The 19189-nt window shown below is 40.2% G+C and overlaps 1 protein-coding gene across 9 annotated transcripts in view; it reads right to left on the minus strand.

Annotated features, from left to right (window-relative positions):
* The window catches only part of shank3a (SH3 and multiple ankyrin repeat domains 3a), a gene marked incomplete at its 5' end in the record, with an annotated part of 375301 nt that overhangs the window by 159163 nt on the left and 196949 nt on the right, over nt 1-19189 (minus strand). For all 9 annotated transcript variants that reach the window (XM_082181750.1, XM_082181745.1, XM_082181746.1 and 6 more), the window contains 2 exons: nt 10879-10950; nt 17886-18089. In XM_082181750.1, the coding sequence (XP_082037876.1) occupies nt 10879-10950; nt 17886-18089 (276 nt within the window). The remainder of the gene's footprint in view (nt 1-10878; nt 10951-17885; nt 18090-19189) is intronic.

Genomic DNA, 19189 nt, shown 5'->3' on the forward strand with positions numbered 1-19189 from the left:
GCCGCCAACTCCACCTACCGATGATCGCTACCCAGACAGTCTACGAGGTCCAGTCAGTGACTGGACGACCACTGTGCCACAAGCATGTTCGCTACAGCACTGGTCCCATCGAGCTACGGGTCGGCCAACTCCACGTAGAGTCCATCCACCTCCTGGTTCTGGAGAATTCCACTGCTGATGTGATCTTAGAGCGCCTGTGGCTTGTGCAGCATGACCCCACCATCTCCTGGAGAACTGGCGAAGTCCTGAAGTGGAGCAGGAAGTGCTTTACCGATTGCTTCCCTCTAAGCCCTCGTCCTGCTCCAGCTCCGGCCGAGGTGCTGCCTGTGAACTCCACCTCCATTGAGAGCCCCGTCGAGAAGCAGTCGGTCGACATCCCAACCTGCTATGCCCCCTTCAATGATGTCTTCTGCCCTAAAAGAGCCTCTCTGCTGCCTCCACATTGGCCATGGGACTGCGCCATCGACCTGATGCCGGGTGAACCAGTGCCCCACGGGAAAATGTATCCCTTATCACTCCCCGAACAGAAGGCCATGGAGGAGTATGTAGAAGAGGCCCTCCAACAAGGTTACATCCGCCCTTCTACGTCCCCTACTGCTTCGAGTTTCTTCTTAATGGCCAAAAAGGACGGAGGCCTGTGGCCTTGTATTGATTACCGCTCCCTGAACAAGATAACCATCAAATTCCGCTATCCTCTTCTCCTCATCCCAGCTGCACTAGAACACCTCTGTGGAGCCAAGGCGTTCACCAAGTTGGACCTCCGCAACGCATACAACCTCATCCGGATACGTGAGGGGGACGAGTGGAAGACTGCCTTTGTAACTGCTACTGGACACTATGAGTATCTCGGCATGCTGTATGGTCTTGTAGACGCCCCATCCGTATTCCAGGACTTCATGCATGAGGTGCTCCGGGAGTATCTCCATCAATTTGTCCTTGTCTACATAGATGACATCCTCATCTACTCCCATCTCAGCAGCAGGGGACTCCAGCCAAACTCCATCCATGTGCCTTCTACTCCAAGAAACTCAGCTCGGCGGAGAGTAATTACGATGTCGGCAATAGAGAACTCCTCGCCACCAAGCTGGCCTTGGAAGAATGGAGGCATTGGTTGGAGGGTGCTCAACACCCCTTCATTGTTATAACTGACCACAAAACCTGCAGTATCTAAAGGAAGCTAAGAGACTTAACCCCCGCCAGGCACGTTGGGCCTTATTCTTTACCCGATTTTATTTTTCCATTTCCTATCATCCAGGCTCTAAGAATGTGAAGGCTGACGCCTGAATCCATCCTCCCAAGTGAAATAATCATGAGTCCTGTCCAATGGTCTGAAGATTCCATCACCTCCTCCAATGCCTCCCCCCGGATGTCAGTATGTCACCAGAGCACGACGCACACCCATGATTCACTTGGGCACTAGCCACCCAGGGGTCAATAACATCCTCTCGCTGCTAAAAGATCGCTTCTGGTGGCCTAACATGGCCAGGGATGTGGGAAGGTTCGTCCAAGGATGTGCAGACTGCGCCATGGCCAAGAGTCCTCGCCACCTACCAAATGGCAAACTTCTGCCACTGCCCGTTCCCAACCGGCCATGGTCACACCTAGGAGTGGACTTCATGACAGATCTCCCAGCCTCCGACGGTAATACATGCATCCTGGTAAAAATGTATGGATTCTCCAAATCCTGCTGGCTTCTTCCCCTCAAAGGACTCCTCACAGCAATGGAAACAGCAGAACTCCTCTTCAACCACATCTTTAGATCCAGTGTGTACTCGATTACCAGCCACCTCTGTTCCCGTGGTCTGGGGAACCATCCGACAATCCAGCGGTCGACTGCTGGTTCCGAGAGAGTGAGAGGGTCTGGGACGCAGCTCACCATCAACTCCAACAGACAGTGCGCAGGCGCAGTATGACAGCCGACCTTAGACGCTCCGAGACTCCTTCCTTCCAACCAGGTCAGAAGATCTGGCTGTCAACCCCGGACATCAGGATGCGCCTGCCCTGCAAAAAACTCAGTCCCAGATTTATTGGCCCCTTCACCATCATCAGGCAGATCACGTACCTCCTCCAACTCCCAGCACATTACAGAATTCATCCAGCTTTCCATGTTTCACTCCTCAAACCTCACCACTCTTCTGTGTCTGTTCCCACAGAGCATGGCCAAGCAGAGGAACCCCCCCCCCCCCTCCCCCTCCCCCCTCCCCCCTCCCCCTTCCATCTATCCTCGAGGATGACGCAACTTATCAGGTGCAGGAGATCTTGGACGACATTTTCAGAAATTTCATTTTTGGGTGAACTATCCCTTTAAGATGTCTAATCAAGAAAAAGAATATTAGACAAAATTACAAAAATAAAGATGAAATAAAGATAATAATGCGGTAATAAAATAATTGTATCTAAAATTTAATAATATGAATGTAATATATTTAATACACCTTTGAACATTACAGAGAAACAGTGCCTCAACGAGAGCAACACCACAAACACATGGAAGCTGCTAGGCTAATTCTTTCATGGGACACAACATTTATTTGCCCTATTTCTTGGCAAAAAGTGTTTCCAAACAAATTTTTGTAACATTTGAAGTACTGATATAGAATTTATATGCTAAAGTTAACCAGAAAAGGATTGTCGACACTTGAGAAATTTTATAGATAAATGGCACTTCAATCAGTTAGATCGATAAACATTTTGAAGCACTGAACCTTTTTCTGCAAAAAAAAAAAATCCTTGGATGGAAACCTGGCTATTGATGTCTATCTGACACGGCAAATGCACGTTCATAATGGTGTCCATATTGAAACATATCACAACAAAAACCTACAATCTTAATGCAAATACAATGTGAGGTGTGTGTATCTGTGGAAGCTGTAGTCTACACGCTCTAGTTGTCTTCCTCTCCTGTCATTCTCTGGAGAGCAGAACTTGCTATCACACAGCTGGGCCTGCAGTGTGTCCTGCCAGCCCTGTAATTCAGCTCAGGTGAGACAGTGATGGAGTTGGTCGGGTTCGAGCTGCATGCATCTTTATGAGCGCAGTAATGCAATGATAATTTCTCAGTTCAACATTAACATCAGCTGCTTCAGCACTGAGAGTCTGTTGTCTCTGCTAAAGAAAGACGTCTTTCTACCGTCTGTCATATGACCGGTCTCTGGCCTCCAGGCTCCACTAACCACATACAGTGCATTAGGTTTCATCTCGGCTCAGTAAAAACAGAGTGAATGACTGAAAACTAGGCTAATGTTCGACCTGAACATACACCACTGCACACATGGCTGTGCCGCAAATTGACAGTTCACATGTGCGCGAGTTTGCTATCATCTGAGAGCATGTACACACACGTGCATTTGTGGCTGTTTGATCATCTGTGTGTTTACCCAGCAGGAGAGGTCAGTACAACAAACGAAACAATGTCAGTTTATAAGCGGATTACGGCTCTCACCAGCCCCCCTGTGCGAGCAGGAGATGGCGCAGTCCGGCAGCTAAATGGCACCCACAATTTCACAACAACAAAACCACAATGACAGAAAAGCAACCGTGAACTACGTTGGCCCTGCTGAATTGGAAGACAAATCAGCATAGGCAGCACTTAAGAGTGCCAGGAAATATGGCTGCTTCATCTCCCCCTCTCTCTCTCTCTCTCTCTCTCTCTCACACACACACACACAACATACACACACACAACACACACACACACACACACACACACACACACACACACTATCGTCAAACATCAGTGTGCCACACCGGACAACTAAAAACTATAGCAACTAGTGATTTTTTGAACAGATTCTCTTTAGTGATTCAGTTGAACCGACTCACAAAGCATTTGTATCTTATTTTATATTAAAGAGGGATATTTGCCTATTTGGATATTAGTCCATCTCAAGTGGTCCAAAAAAGTTGTTAAAGTTGACCTTAATGTATTAGTATTGCAAAAGCACAGTAAGATGGCTGCTGTGGTTAAACCAAGTAAAACAAAAAAGTGGTTTTCCAATACAAATACATAGAGGTGATCACTCAAAAAAAAATGTTGGGGGAAAATGTAAATAAAAAAATTGTCCTTTATATGAGCTTTTTTTTTTTTTTTTTTTTTATAAAAATAAAATAAATTCACACAGCTACCATCCATTTGTCACAAACTTCATTCTCATGACAATTGAAAAAGTCTTAGACAATAATCAGAAATCACAAATGATACAATACAAATGTTATATAAAAATGTCACATAGTTCAGTCTTAACTAAAAAGAGTTGAAACAATTGAAAAAACTATTGAAACAAAGAATTTGAACAGGTTCTATGAAATGAACCATCCAAATTAATCAATTTGCTAAAATGAATCAGATTTCAATGATTCCAATAACTGAATGCAGGTCAAGCCTTAAAGTCCCCCTGTAGTCAATAATTGTATCCCTTAAAACTCATCTTTGATCACCAAAATGACATTTTTTTCCTTGAATGCCTTAAAATAGCTCGAAAGTAACTCTACACCCTTGCCTCATTTAGTATACGTGGTTTTATGAATATGCAAACTAGCCCCGCCTCCACTAACTCACACCAGCTCAGAGATCCACTCGATTGGTTACAAGATAGTTTATGACGTCAGACACACCAGCGATTTTAAACAGCGTTTTTGATACTGTCTTTGGTTCACTGCAGTTTTAAGAAGAAAATACTCAGCATTGGTGTTGACTCAGCATTGGTGTTGACTTATTATTTATATTTTATTTTTATTTATTTTTTCGCCTATCGTGCGTCTACTCTACACCCCTACCACTAAAAAACCTAAAAAACCTCATAGTTACAACGCGGACTGTTGAGCAGACGCGTCTCAAGCCTATTAGTGATCCAACGCTGCATACTCTTAAAGGTTACGTCCGTGGATCACGGCTGAACGCGTCTTCTCCACACTCACTTACAAACAAAAAAATGTTTTCGCCTATCGTGCGTCTACTCTACACCCCTACCACTAAAAAAAAAAAAAAAAAAAAAAAAAAAAGGATTATATCCAAGACTTCAGTCATAAATTAGTATTAATATTGATAGCATCACTGGTAGCTTCGTTGCTAACTCACTGTCCATCTGTTAAAATGGCGAATATATCAGATGTAAGTAGTCTACCTTTTGGTGCAGGTGAGGACACATTTGAGCTGCACGCACTGCAGTCTGAGCTGGAAGCTGTTGAGAAACAGATCCACGACCTTTTATTGAGACAGGCCGAGCTGAGAGACCGGTGTTTGGCTCTTGAAACATCACGCGCCGATGCACACAAATCAGTGTTTAACGTTACTAACCCGCTGACTCCGACCGCGTCTACTCCGTGCGTTCCTCAGCATCGGTCGCGATCAGCCATGGTCTCGTTCACTCCGGCTCCAACACGCCACCACGAAGCCTGGGTGGTTCCGCAGCGGAAGACGCGAGTCAGGTTTAGACCAAGACTTTCTCAGACCCTCCCGGTTTTCGAGTTATCCACACAAAACCGCCTCTCCCCTCTACGCGAAACAGAACGCGATGCTGTGATCATCGGCGATTCCATCGTTCGGCACGTACACGCTACGTTAGGTAAAAGTAAGGTGCACAGTCACTGCTTTCCTGGTGCTCGTGTTTCTGAAATCGCTGCTCGCGTTCCCGAGATCCTGAACGGTGATGAGCGCGTCGGAACTGTGGTCCTGCACGCGGGAGTGAACGACATCAGGCTGCGCCAGACGGAGATTCTGAAGAAAGACTTCAGGAATCTGATCGATACGGTGCGCAGCACATCGCCTGAAACAACGATCATTGTGTCAGGACCGCTTCCCACGTACCGATTAGGGCATGAAAAGTTCAGCAGATTATTTGCGCTAAATGAATGGTTAATGTTATGGTGCAATGAGCAGAAACTGCTCTTTGTAAATAATTGGAATCTGTTTTGGGAGCGTCCTAGGCTTTTCCGTGCTGATGGCTTACACCCAAGCAGATTCGGAGCGGATCTTCTGTCGGATAACATCTCCAAAATGTTAAATACCCTTTGACTAGTAACCAAAAGTCCAAATCATAGTCTCTGCTGCACCAATTTAACTGATATAAATACTAGTGTAGAACATTGCATAGAAACCGTGTCTATTCCTCGTTTAGTGAGATCAAATAATAAATCTACTGCAGGATCTAGGAAAAATCTAATTGTTATTAAAACAGAAAATTTTGCTATTAGTAAACAAAAACTATTTCTAAAGCTAGGTCTTCTAAACATTAGATCACTCACACCTAAGGCAGTTATTGTAAATGAAATAGTCACAGATAATAGCTTCGATGTACTTTGCCTTACTGAAACCTGGCTTAAACCAAATGATTATTTCGGTATTAATGAGTCTACTCCTCCTGGATACTGTTATAAGCATGAGCCCCGTCTGATTGGTCGTGGCGGCGGTGTTGCAACCATTTATAGAGATATTCTAAATGTTACTCAGAAAACGGGTTATAATTTACGTTTATTTCATTTGAAGTACTTGTTCTAAATGTTACGCTCTTAGATGTTAGAAAAACATCCCTATTATCTCTAGCCTTGGCTACCGTATATAGACCGCCAGGGCCTTTCCTAGGCTGATTTCCTAAAAGAGTTTGCAGATTTTCTCTCAGACCTATTAGTCAATGTCGATAAAGCATTAATGGTTGGAGATTTTAACATACACGTAGATAATCCAAATGATGCGTTAGGAGCTGCGTTTACAGATTTATTAAATTAATTTGGGGTCAAGCAAAACGTCACCGGGCCAACACATCGTCTTAATCATACACTCGATTTAATTATATCACATGGAACCGATCCAACCGATATAGATATCATTCCACAAAGTGATGAAGTCACTGATCACTACATGGTAACTTGCATATTACGTACTGCTGTAATATGTCATGCGGCGTCGCGTTATCAACCAGGCAGAACAATCCTCCCATCATCCATAGATAATTTCTCAAATTGCTTATCTAATCTGTCTCAGCTGCTGCCTGAACCCAAACAAACAGATGAACTAGAAGAACTAACTAGCACTATGAGCACCATTCTCTCTAGAACATTGGATGTGGTTGCACCTATTAAATTAAAAAAGGTCAGAGAGAAAAATAAAGCACCATGATACAATAATACTACGCATGTTTTAAAGAGAGAAACCCGTATTTTAGAGCGTAAATGGAAACAAACTAATTTAGAGGTCTTTAGAATCGCGTGGAAAGACAGTATGTCACGTTATAAAAAGGCCCTAAAAGCGGCCAGGGCTGAGCACCTCCGCAAACTAATAGAAAACAACCAAAACAATCCAAGGTTTTTATTTAACACCGTGGATAGACTAACAAATAAACAGACGTCACCCGAACAAAATATCCCGTTACAGTTCAGTAAAGATTTCATGAACTTCTTCACTGAGAAAATAGAAAGCATCAGAACCACAATTGTAAACGTTCAATCTTCAATTGCGCCTTATAATTCAGCTTCAATTATCACCCCGCAAGAACAATTACAGTGCTTTACAACTATAGAACAAAAAGAGTTAAATAAACTTATCACTTCATCTAAAACAACAACATGTTTATTAGATCCTATACCAACTAAACTACTGAAAGAAGTGTTACCTGTAGTGGAAGAGCCTCTCCTCAATATTATTAACTCGTCTTTATCTTTAGGTCATGTTCCAAGAACATTTAAACTGGCAGTTATAAAACCTCTCATTAAGAAACCACAATTAGATCATAATAATCTAGCAAATTATAGACCCATTTCAAATCTTCCATTTATGTCTAAAATATTAGAAAAAGTGGTGTCCGCTCAACTGGGCTCTTTCTCGCAACAAAATGATATCTATGAAAAGTTTCAGTCTGGATTCAGACCGCATCATAGCACTGAAACTGCGCTCGTTAAAATCACAAATGATTTACTTTTAGCTTCTGACCAAGGCTGTATTTCAATACTAGTTTTACTTGATCTTAGTGCTGCGTTCGATACTATAGATCATACATTACTCTTAGATCGACTACAAAATTATACTGGTGTTCAAGGACAAGCACTAAGCTGGTTCAAATCATACCTATCTGACCGCTACCATTTTGTCTATTTAAATGGAGAAAAATCGATCATAACTCCAGTAAACTATGGAGTGCCGCAGGGATCTGTGTTAGGCCCTCTGTTATTCTCAATATATATGATGCCACTTGGAAATATTATAAGGAAACATGGAATTAGTTTCCATTGTTATGCTGATGACACTCAAATATATAATTCATCACGGCCCGGATGAAAACGCTAAATTTTCCAAATTGACAGAGTGTGTTAAAGATATAAAAGATTGGATGACGCGTAATTTTCTTTTATTAAATCCAGACAAGACAGAGGTAATACTTATCGGTTCAAAAAACCGCCCACAAAACCTCGCACAATACAACTTTAACATCATAGGATGTCCTGTTACTCGATTGCAACCTGTCTTTTGAAAATCATATTTCAAATGTTACAAAAACAGCCTTTTTCCACCTTAGAAACATTGCTAAACTACGTAATATGCTATCAGTTTCTGATGCAGAAAAGTTAGGTCATGCATTCATGACCTCGAGACTGGATTACTGTAATGCTTTATTAGCTGGTTGTCCTGCATCCTCAATAAACAAGCTACAGTTAGTCCAAAATGCCGCCGCTAGAGTTCTTACGAGATCAAGAAAATATGATCATATAACACCGATTTTATCATCACTGCATTGGTTACCTATAAAGCTCCGTATTAATTATAAGGTATTGCTACTGACTTATAAAGCCCTAAACGGCTTAGCTCCAGTCTATTTAACGGATCTTCTATCGCCCTATAATCCATCGCGCTCTTTAAGATCACTAAATTCAAGGCTTTTGGTCATACCTAGGATATCCAGAACCACCAAAGGAGGGAGAGCATTTTCACATTTGGCTCCAAAACTCTGGAATAGTCTTCCTGATACTGTTCGTTGCTTAGACTCGCTCTCCCAGTTTAAAACTAGATTAAAGTCTCATCTCTTCAGCCAGGCATTCATATAATATTTTTAATCTTACAGTTCAAACTACAATCCGGCCTCTAGCTCATAAATGCCAGAGGAGAACTGGCCCCCGACTGAGCCTGGGTTCTCCCAAGGTTTTTTTTTCTCCATTAGGTCACCTGATGGAGTTTTAGGACGCCATTAGGTCACTTGATGGAGTTTTTCGGTTCCTTGCCACTGTTGCCTTTGGCTTGCTCAGTTGGGGATATTTTGGGGATATTTAATTTTATTTTATGAATCAATAAATTCCTCTTGAAACAAACTTTGTTGTATTATTTTAATTTAATACTGTGAAGCTGCTTTGATACAATCTGTATTGTGAAAAGCGCTATACAAATAAACTTGACTTGACTTGACTTATGAATTTGCACAAGGTTTGTCTTAAAGCATATTAAAAACACAACATTTACATATAAACAACATTAAAAGCTTGATTTTCACCACAGGGGGACTAAGGGAAAGATTATCAGTGAATAACAACTTAAATTCTGGTCTTTTAATGGTACTTTTATGATGATTATTCGTCATTTTTGGAGCTTGACAGCAACAATGTAAACAAATATTCAGGATAAAATGATAAGGATTTGAAAAGTCATATTGTTCGAGCACTAATCTGAATATTCACTATATATGTCCCCTCAAAGTCTATGCAAGTTACAGCCCTCAGTATAAATCAACATCTACTTTATATGCAATAGAGCATGAATATTCTGCTAAAAATGTGTTCCACTGAAGAAAGAAAATCATTAGAATGAAATACCGGTGAACAAATGATGAAAGAATACAAATTTCTCAGAGTACTAACCCTTTAATAAGCACTAGTGTAGATTATTCATTGATTATGACTATTTCATTTCATTCAGTGCAGTAATACGGTCACTCAGGGTGACGCCGTCAGCCGTGTGGTATTATCGGTGTCATCTAAAGAAAGGCTCTCGTCTAATTGGATGGAATAGAGGATTCAAACCGACATGATGATGCCGAAATTGGTACGAAGCCAACATTGATTTTCATTTATTGCGCTAATGGCTCATTTTGATTTAGGCCATAACTCTGACTCTCTTGGAAAGATGAGAAGAGATCTCGTTCATTGAGGCCAGACAGGCCAAAAACAGCAGCATTAACATGATGAGAGGGGAGCTGATTGGACTGGCTGGTAATTGCGGCACATTACGGTGTGTGTTTATGAGAAGTGTTGTTGATCTGTGAAGAGCAGAGGTGGTTACGGTCATGTCATACATGTTCATGCTACTCATGATTACTGCCATCATCAATGTCATCATCACCATCATCTATCTAAACAGGTCAATGACACCTCAACACCTTCAGCATTCCAGGAACCGTTGGGTGGCAGATGTGACTAGCTAATGACCATTTTCTATGAGACAAACTTCCTCTAGAGGGCGCTAGGCGGCTCAGAAAGCTGAATCATTAAGCTAAAAAGCATAATTATTCAAATCTATTAATTAGAATGATTTTTCACTGAAGAACAAATTAAAATTTCCCTATAAAATGATACAAATCCACATCAAGTAATCACTGTTGAGTCCAGTGTTGAGAAAAGCAACAGGTACCATGTGACATCACTTGAATTTAAACCTGAACAATGACATTCATTCATCATTCACACAAACTTCTAGGGTCATAGGGCTGGAGCCTATCCCAGTTTCGTAGGCCAGAGGCAGGGAAAAGCACCCTGGACAGATGGACAGTCCATCACAGCGAATAATGACATAGAGGAACTTTAATAGCCACTGAACTTAAAAAAAAAAAAAAAAATGTGGCTATAGTGAAAGCAGATCAGCCAGATGCATTGTGGGTAAAAGGAAGAGACTAAAGCTCTTACCTTAGTGTGAAGTTTCGACAGCTGTTTTTCATCCAGGTGGGTCTGTGTGTACACTCGCCTCTTGTAGCGAAACTGCCAAAAAAAAAAAAAAACACAGCATGGATTAGCCTTAAAGCGCTGTTAATATCACAATCTTTATTCTCTCTAACATCGTTCAGTTATAGCCATGTTTGCTGAAACTGTTAAGTGGAAGACGACAGACTGTGCTAGAGTGTGAACTGCTGTAATCATAACTGTGAGCTGCTACAACATCTGCACATCTACATTACACCTGCACTCCGGATCAGTCTTCTAATAGAAAACCTGCTGTGAGTCAGCAAACTGCATATTCAGGCAAAACATGAGGAGGAACATGACAGCAGAGTCTTTTAAAACACATACAGCTGAGAAAATTACAACATAAAAACAGATCAATTACTTTAATGTCTCTATGTTTTAAATATTATTGTAAAAAAATAAATAAAATGTACAAATTCAAGGTAATGAATCAGATTTCCTGTGGGTCAAGAAGGGTTAAAGTTCATGTAAAAATGGACAAAATTTTAAAGATTATTAGTGAATTAAGACTTCAGTCTGTTACTCACACAAAGCTATTGTAAGACTACAATATACAGTGATATAGTCATATCGAACACTTGTACTTGTATGGAATTTTTAGGTAAATAAAGGGTTGATGAAGGTCAGCAAGTAGAAATTAAAAAATTATTTTATTTTATATAGCCAGTCCTATATTCGTAATAAAAAAATCTGTTTAAATGTCCACAGCGATATCTTGTCCTTTTAACAGTTAAGGGGTTTTCACGTGCCCTGACACGCTATCCATTTGTCAGTTGCGTCCATAGGTTGCATAGGTCTTGCTTTTCCATGTTCACAAGTTTCAGTCCTTTCAGTATAAAAGTCGCAGTGACTTTTGTATTTAGTGACTTTTGAAAACAAATGTATTTTCTACATTGAATAAGCTAGTTCAGGCAAGAATTTAAAAAGTTAATTATATAGGCCTAACAATTCAAGCTTGAAGAAATTAAATCTTGAACTTATAAGTATATTTTACTTAGAATTGTTTATGTTTACAATCAATGATTTTTGAGAAAGTGCCAAAGTAAAAAACAAAACAAAACACTGTTTTCTAGTTGTATTTACACTGTTTTATCACTTTTGTTGTTAGGTTCAGTAACTTGCCGTTTTGTGACATCTGGAGTTCATTTTCTACTCAAAATGTCCCATTCATACTCAAAAACTATCCACTGATTGTTACCGTTATAGTGTATTGTGGTCTCTGTGTTCAGTTGAGTACTTCCTTTATTGTGTAGATATATTGTCTTACAAAGTGTAACAAGAAATCTACAGTTTTTTTTTTTACTTAAATGTTTCCAAGTAAACCATACGCTTTAAAAGCATGACTTCTAGTGCTACACTGTTTGAGTAAAATTTTCAAACAAAGAGTGAGTAAACAAACTGTAACTTGCCAAGTTAAGTTTACTTATTATCTTTGTTAATCTTACGTTACTAGGTTAAGAAGATTTTACTCAATTCTATACATGTGAAATGAACTTTAAAGTATAAAAGCAATAACTTGCAAAAGTTAAAATTTTCCTTTTTAAATTTTTTTTCAGTCTAGCGGCAGTTATTGTTGAAAGGAATGCACATGCTTTGGGGATGAAAGGTGAAGTCTGTCATTTTTACACCACAAGTGGCACCAAATAAGCAAAAATCACTAAAATAATGACTCGACAGCCCTAAATTCACATCATTGGTTGAGCCGAAAGTTTTACATGTCGCTAAAGTTTATCAGCTAAAGAAATAGAGCAAAAAGTTGAAAGTCCCACTATGCCACTTTTATATTCTTTATGAATTCAACTTACAAATGTTGTATTTATAATTGTCTCTGCATCATTAACTTAGGAGAAAGTATTTTCGAAACCATCAAAACAATTACACACTTCGCTCTTAAAGGGATGGTTCACCCAAAAATGTAAAAGTCTGTCATCATTTACTCATCCTCGTGTCAATGCAAACGTGCAACTATTTTGTCTTGGAAAAAAAGATGTTGATCACTCTTTTCTATGCAATTGCAATGAATGAATGGAGACTGGAGCTTTCAGAACGTAAAGGTCAAAAAGGCACCATGACAGTAGACCATATAATGTTTATGCTATATTTCCATGACTTCTGAAGTCATGTGCCAAAATAAAATAAAATAAAAAACAAAATAAAAAATAAGTTAAGATTAATAGTGTTTTATAAATATATAAAAAATGTATTTCAGTCTTTCTACTTCAAAATCTCACATTTAATTCAATGTATTCAAATTTTTTCAGTGAATAAATATGCCAAGAATAGCTGGGCGAACATCTGGATTTCAGTGAATGACGACTTAAATTTCAATCTGTAGGTCATACAAATTTGAGGGCAAGTAAAAAAAAAAAAAAAAAATGTGTGAACTATCCCTTTAAAGACCAAGATAACTGATAGAAAACGATCCTCTTGAGTTAAGGCCAATTTATACTTCTGCGTCGAAGGTACGCCGTAGTGTACGTCGTAGGCTACGCCGTCGTGAGCATTTATACTTCTGGGAATGTCTGTGTTGATGTGCAGTTACACCGCCGAAACGCTAGTTGGCGCGGGTGGGTTTTAATGTTCCATTTCCACTGTGTTTACATTCCTCGCGGCTATTTTGAGTTTAGGTTTCTACGAGCAATGGCGACTGAAGGAGTCATACAGATGGCTGTATTTCCGCACTTCTTCAAGCAATCTCTCGGTTACTTGGTCTATTTCCATGGCTCTTCACTGATCTTCGGAATTTAAAAATGGCGGGCGGGCGGTGCAGAGTGTAGGAGGAAACGCGATGCTATCCAGCCGACCAATCACAGATCTTGCGGTCCGCGTCGCCGCGACGCGTAGTTACATTTTTGAGGAGGTGCGCGTCAGGGTACGGCGAAGGGTACGACGTATGGTACACGTCAATGCGTATGCTACGCCGTACCTTCTACGCGCACCCGACGCAGAAGTATAAATTGGCCTTTATGGGGTTAAAAAAAAAACCCAAAAAACAGCATTTCTACCATGACAACAAAAGCAAAGTTTAAGAAACTCAGAGGCAGACTGGAAACTCAAAGTAATGTATCGCTGTCAAACTCAAGGCCATTAACAAACGCCTCAGGAACAACCAAGTCAAAAACGTCATGATCAAACAGAAAACATGTCAAAAGCTAACAAACAACAAGAGTGAATAGATCTTACACGCTCAGAACTCACCACAGGATCCCGCTGCTGTGCTACTCGTCTCTCTGGCTGTGGGCAGTTGCAGTACAAGCGAGCCGACACTATAATTCTCAGCACTACCCAAAATTCTTCTGTCCTGCACCTCAGCGCCATCAATCCCCAAGCATGACACCAACTACAACACCATAGTGCAAAACATCACTGCAAAACAGCCATGACTTTGAGCTGCAGAAATGAATGCTGTACACAAATCCACGTGCCCGTGAAGAGGGCAGGGCGTCACGAACACCCACAGCTCCAACGCTCTCCTCCATTAAGATCTGACCATAGAGACACATGATGGGAGGCCAGCATGTGGCAGATCTATAGACCCGCTGGGTGTGTCGATGGACCTTCTGCTGTGTAGTGATGGTGTCTGAACCATATTAAGCGTGCCAACGCTCAGCCAGGAGCAATGACAGCACAATAAACGATTGTGGACCGCTCACGTGCAGCGGGTTGCATTGGGAAATGATGAAACGCACACATACACACAAACAAAACGCCTCCCCATCTGTTTACGCACGTGGTATATCACTCATGGTTGGGAGTTTTGCTTTTTACCAGACAAAGAGTCTACAGCTGTGGCCAACAGTATCGTCAGTGACATACATTTTGTGTTTTGCAAAGTTTGCTTCAGTATATGTATAATTTTTCCACATGTTTCTGTGGTATACTGGAAAACAACGACAAGCTTTTATTGGCAAAAACATTCAATATATGCACTATTTACAGTGTTAACCCTTGTTCTTCATAAACTCTGGCATGCTGGATATCAGCTTCTGGGCCAAATCCTGACTGATGGTTAAAGCTGCAGTCGGCAAGTCTGGCAGATTGAGGGGACTTAGCCAAAATGTTTAATGTTTACAACTCTCATGCCCCCCCCCCCCCCACTACCACTGAGCACCCTCCCATCGAGTTCGTGTTCGTCAGTGCGTGTGCACCGGATTTTCTGTGAACGCGCCCGTCTCATCAGCATCAGTCAACACCATGGAGTACTCTGAGGTAGGCCTCCTTTGGACCTCCTGGTTCTTAACCAAGGAATTGGAAGCTTGTTAGTAGATTTTCTCTCCGTCATCACGCTTCATACAATCCAACACACCTGTGAACTTCAGGCGTGTGCATGTGATATTGTAACGTGTGCGAGGGGGGAGGGGGGATCTGTGACGTGTGCACGAACTGTGATTAACAGTCAAATCTCACACAGCCCTGCGCTGATTGGACCAGAACAACCGGGAGCGGTGGATTTTTGCAAAACAACTAACTAGGTGGAGGTAGAAGCGCAGGTTTTTTTGCGCGGGTTGTTCTGTTGGAACATAGTGTCGGTTGTAGTGAATATGATCAAAAAAAATCTTGCCGACTGCCGCTTTAAGGGATTTTGCTTGTCCACTCGCCTTTTGAGGACTGACCACAGGTTCTCTGATTAAGATCCAGGGAGGTGCCTGGCACGGATCCAAAATTTCAGGGGCCATTTACACAACACTGGTTTCAACTCAAATCTGAAACATTTTTATGCGCTTTGGCCGTTCATTTACACGACAACGGCGTTTTGGTGGCCGGGGGGTGAAAACTTTTTGAATTTGAAGATCAAGGTAAATTGTATTTAATAAATTGTGTCTTCCTGGAAACATGCAAGCATGTAACTTCTGTTGCTTCCGAAGGGAAGTACAATTTAAAAAAATAAAAATAAATTATGTGCGTTTAAACAAAATAAGAAAAACTGAAGAATTTTCAGGACCTGAATGATTTTTCTGAAGAACATTGGGCAGTTTAACTGCTCAGGACAAACAAGGGACTCAAAAACAACCATCACAAAACAAAACAAAAAAACAGTTGTGGATCATCCAGGTAACGACACACAGTATTAAGAATCAAGGGTGTGTAAACTTTTGAACAGGGTCATTTTTATAAATGTAGCTTTTTTTTGTCTTGTGGACTATATGTAAACATATTTTATGTAAAATATCTTATTCAGGACCATACTAAATAAAAAATAACATGCATTTTGTATGTTCCCTCTTATTCTGTTAAAATAATTAACATTTTGCAGATTCTGCAAGGGGTATGTAAACTTTTGAGCACAACTGTATCAAATATTTTCTGATAGGCTGTAATTTGTGTGGACTGGAGATTACTTGAAATTGGAAACTAACTTGATGCTAGTTTGACATAAGTTTACTTAAGTCTACATTATTTTAAATCAAATGTATATACAGTATAATCACAATAATACCATTTTAATTTTATATAGTGCATTGGTTGCAACAACTCAAAGTCACTTTACAAGATGAAATAGATATAGCCAACTGATGGATGGATGTATGGATGGATGGATGGACAGATATATACAGTATAAAACAATAGAATGACTGATGGATGGATGGATGGATGGATGGATGGATGGATGGATAGATAGATAGATAGAATGACAGATATTCAAAACAATATAATATCTAAAGATAGATATTATACAGTAGTTACTATTGCATCACACCTGCATAGTGCTATGCTTCCTGACTGCAGAGGATTTGTAGGTTATGTCAGTACGTCTATAACACAGTCAAACATATTTAGAGGCTTATTTAGATGTGTGTCTTTAACTGATGGCAAACGGGTTGAGACATTAATTCATGCTTGTCATGGTTTATGGCACCTAGGAGACATTTGTAATAAATTTAGTGCAGCAACAAATTCAGAAAGAGCCTAACTGCATAAAGGAAATGATTTCTTTCTGTCATTTATCGGCTTACAGCAGAAATATGGAGAGGCCATTTTTCAGAAGCCAACTCTTGTTTGCTCTCTTGCTCAAATGCAGCCCCACAAAAGTCAAAATTACAATGATAAATCAGGTGAAATGATAATCGGAGTATTCCTGACCACACAGGTTGACAGAAGAGAATGGAACAATGGAGATATACTCAAGGCGGCAGGGTGCCAAAATGAGATCTGCTGAACACACAGTAAGCAAGCCAAGATTTTATTTTACTGGTGCACAGAGTGTGCCTCAAGAATAGGGTGTGAATTATGGAGGGATTTGGGGGTATGACCTTCTAAGTAGGGATTAAACTACATAAGACTATATATCGATACGAACATACATATCCAACAATGACCGAAACATTTTGCCAACTAGGTAACATTAGTTAACGCATCAACTAACAATGAGCCAAACATTTGCTACAGTATTCAATAATATATGTAAACATGAGTAATAAAATATAAATCTGTTCCTTGTTAGCTCATATTAGGTCAGGTCCATTAAATAATATTAACAAATACTTTTGACTTTAATAGTGTTTTAGTAAATGTTGGAATTAACATTAAGATCAATAAATGCTTTACACATATTTTTCATTGTCAGTTCGTGTTAACTAATGTAATCAACTAATGTTAACAAATGGAATCTTATTGTAAACTGTTACCAATTTCTAATTTCGCCTGATAACTGATATGGGACCAATATAGATTGTATCAACCCATCTGTCAAACACATCCTGTGAACGTGTGTATGTTTTTTTGCATAGCACTTAGCCAAAAGTGTAAAACACAGCCATATGTGTATCAAATACTAGTGTCGCATTCCCTCAGCCAATCACAGGGAAAGACAATTAAGAGAATGAAATGAGAGAGGAAAGTAAAAGAAAGCACCGGCAAAACTAGTAGAAAGAAAACAATGAATGAGCTGAGTAGAAAATGGATGTGCAGTGTGATCTGCTCCATGAGTAAGGTCAGAGAAAAGCCCTCACCTCAAGGTACGGGACAGGAGGGATGGCAGGAAGTGGGTATTCTTTCAGTGTGCGCTGCTCATCCAGGAACTTTCCAGCTTTGCCGTTGTACGCAGGCTGGAAGAGTCCGTAATTTAACACATCCTTCAGGCTCTGGTTGAGTGTGCAGAGGATTTGTTGTTTAGACAACCAGATAGGTGACTCCACGTTAAATTTCATGCATTTCTGTAGAGAAAACGCAAAGACAGACATAAAGAATCCCATTATGCAACAACATATTCCCTAAAAAATACTCTTTGTTCAAAAGCTTGGGGTTTGTAAGATGTTATGTTTTTGAAAAAAGTATCTTAGGCTCACCAAAGTTGCATTTATTTAATCAAAATACAGTAAAAACAGCAATTTTGTTAGTATTGTGTATTTACCATGATAAATGTTGTTTCCGTAACCCCAAAATACCACTTGATTTTCACTGCGTGTTATTTTGTATATTTTTAAATGACTGGTGGCTCATACCAACTTACTAACTTCATTGTATTAACAAAAAAACTAGTTTGGGAATGTTATTTAATAGCCTTACCTAATAACTGTTCATCATTCAGTATTAGTCATATTCTTAAAATTTTTGTGTATGTTAAGTAAAGTGAGATGGTACTTGTGTCTCAACCATCTTTGTGAAGTAAATTTGCTTGGTTTTTAAAAGCAAATTTATATGCGTGTGTGTGTGTGATTTTTTAGGAATTAGGTAAAATAAAAATAAATTAAAAAAAGAGTTAGGCCATGGTCATTCCTAATAACACATGGCCACTGCCCTTTGCACAACACTATAAATTACTAGAGGCAGAGAACCAGCAGATCACAGAGAGAGAAAGCAGGAGCGAGAGAAGCTTTCAGCGCTTTTGTTCACTTCTCCTCTTGGCAAATACAACATCAAATGCAGCTTTGAACTCTTGTCTACTGCGTTTATTTTACCAGAGAGCCCAGCATTAAGGAGACAAAGATGGGGAGGAGAGAGGACATCAGTCTGAAACACACACACACACACTCAAACATAAAAAGAAAAGCGTCTCAGAAACTTGTAATTGTCTGCAGAATTCCCCCGAAGTTAAGCCAGCGTTTCATTCTGTTTTCCCGGGGATAACAACAGCCTCCACCACAGTCGTTCCTCTTGATTTTCAATCTTAAATTTCATCACTCTTTTCTGTGTTTATCGTCGCTCACGCTGACAGGAAAATGGAGCACATTCAGCTCTATTTAAACTCAGAACAAGAGGCAAACCAGGCCGCTGCCAGACGACAACCCTCTATTCAACATGCAAATGGAACTGA

Source organism: Leuciscus leuciscus, assembly GCF_965113295.1.
Source record: "Leuciscus leuciscus genome assembly, chromosome: 10".
Classification (NCBI taxonomy): Eukaryota; Metazoa; Chordata; class Actinopteri; order Cypriniformes; family Leuciscidae; genus Leuciscus; species Leuciscus leuciscus.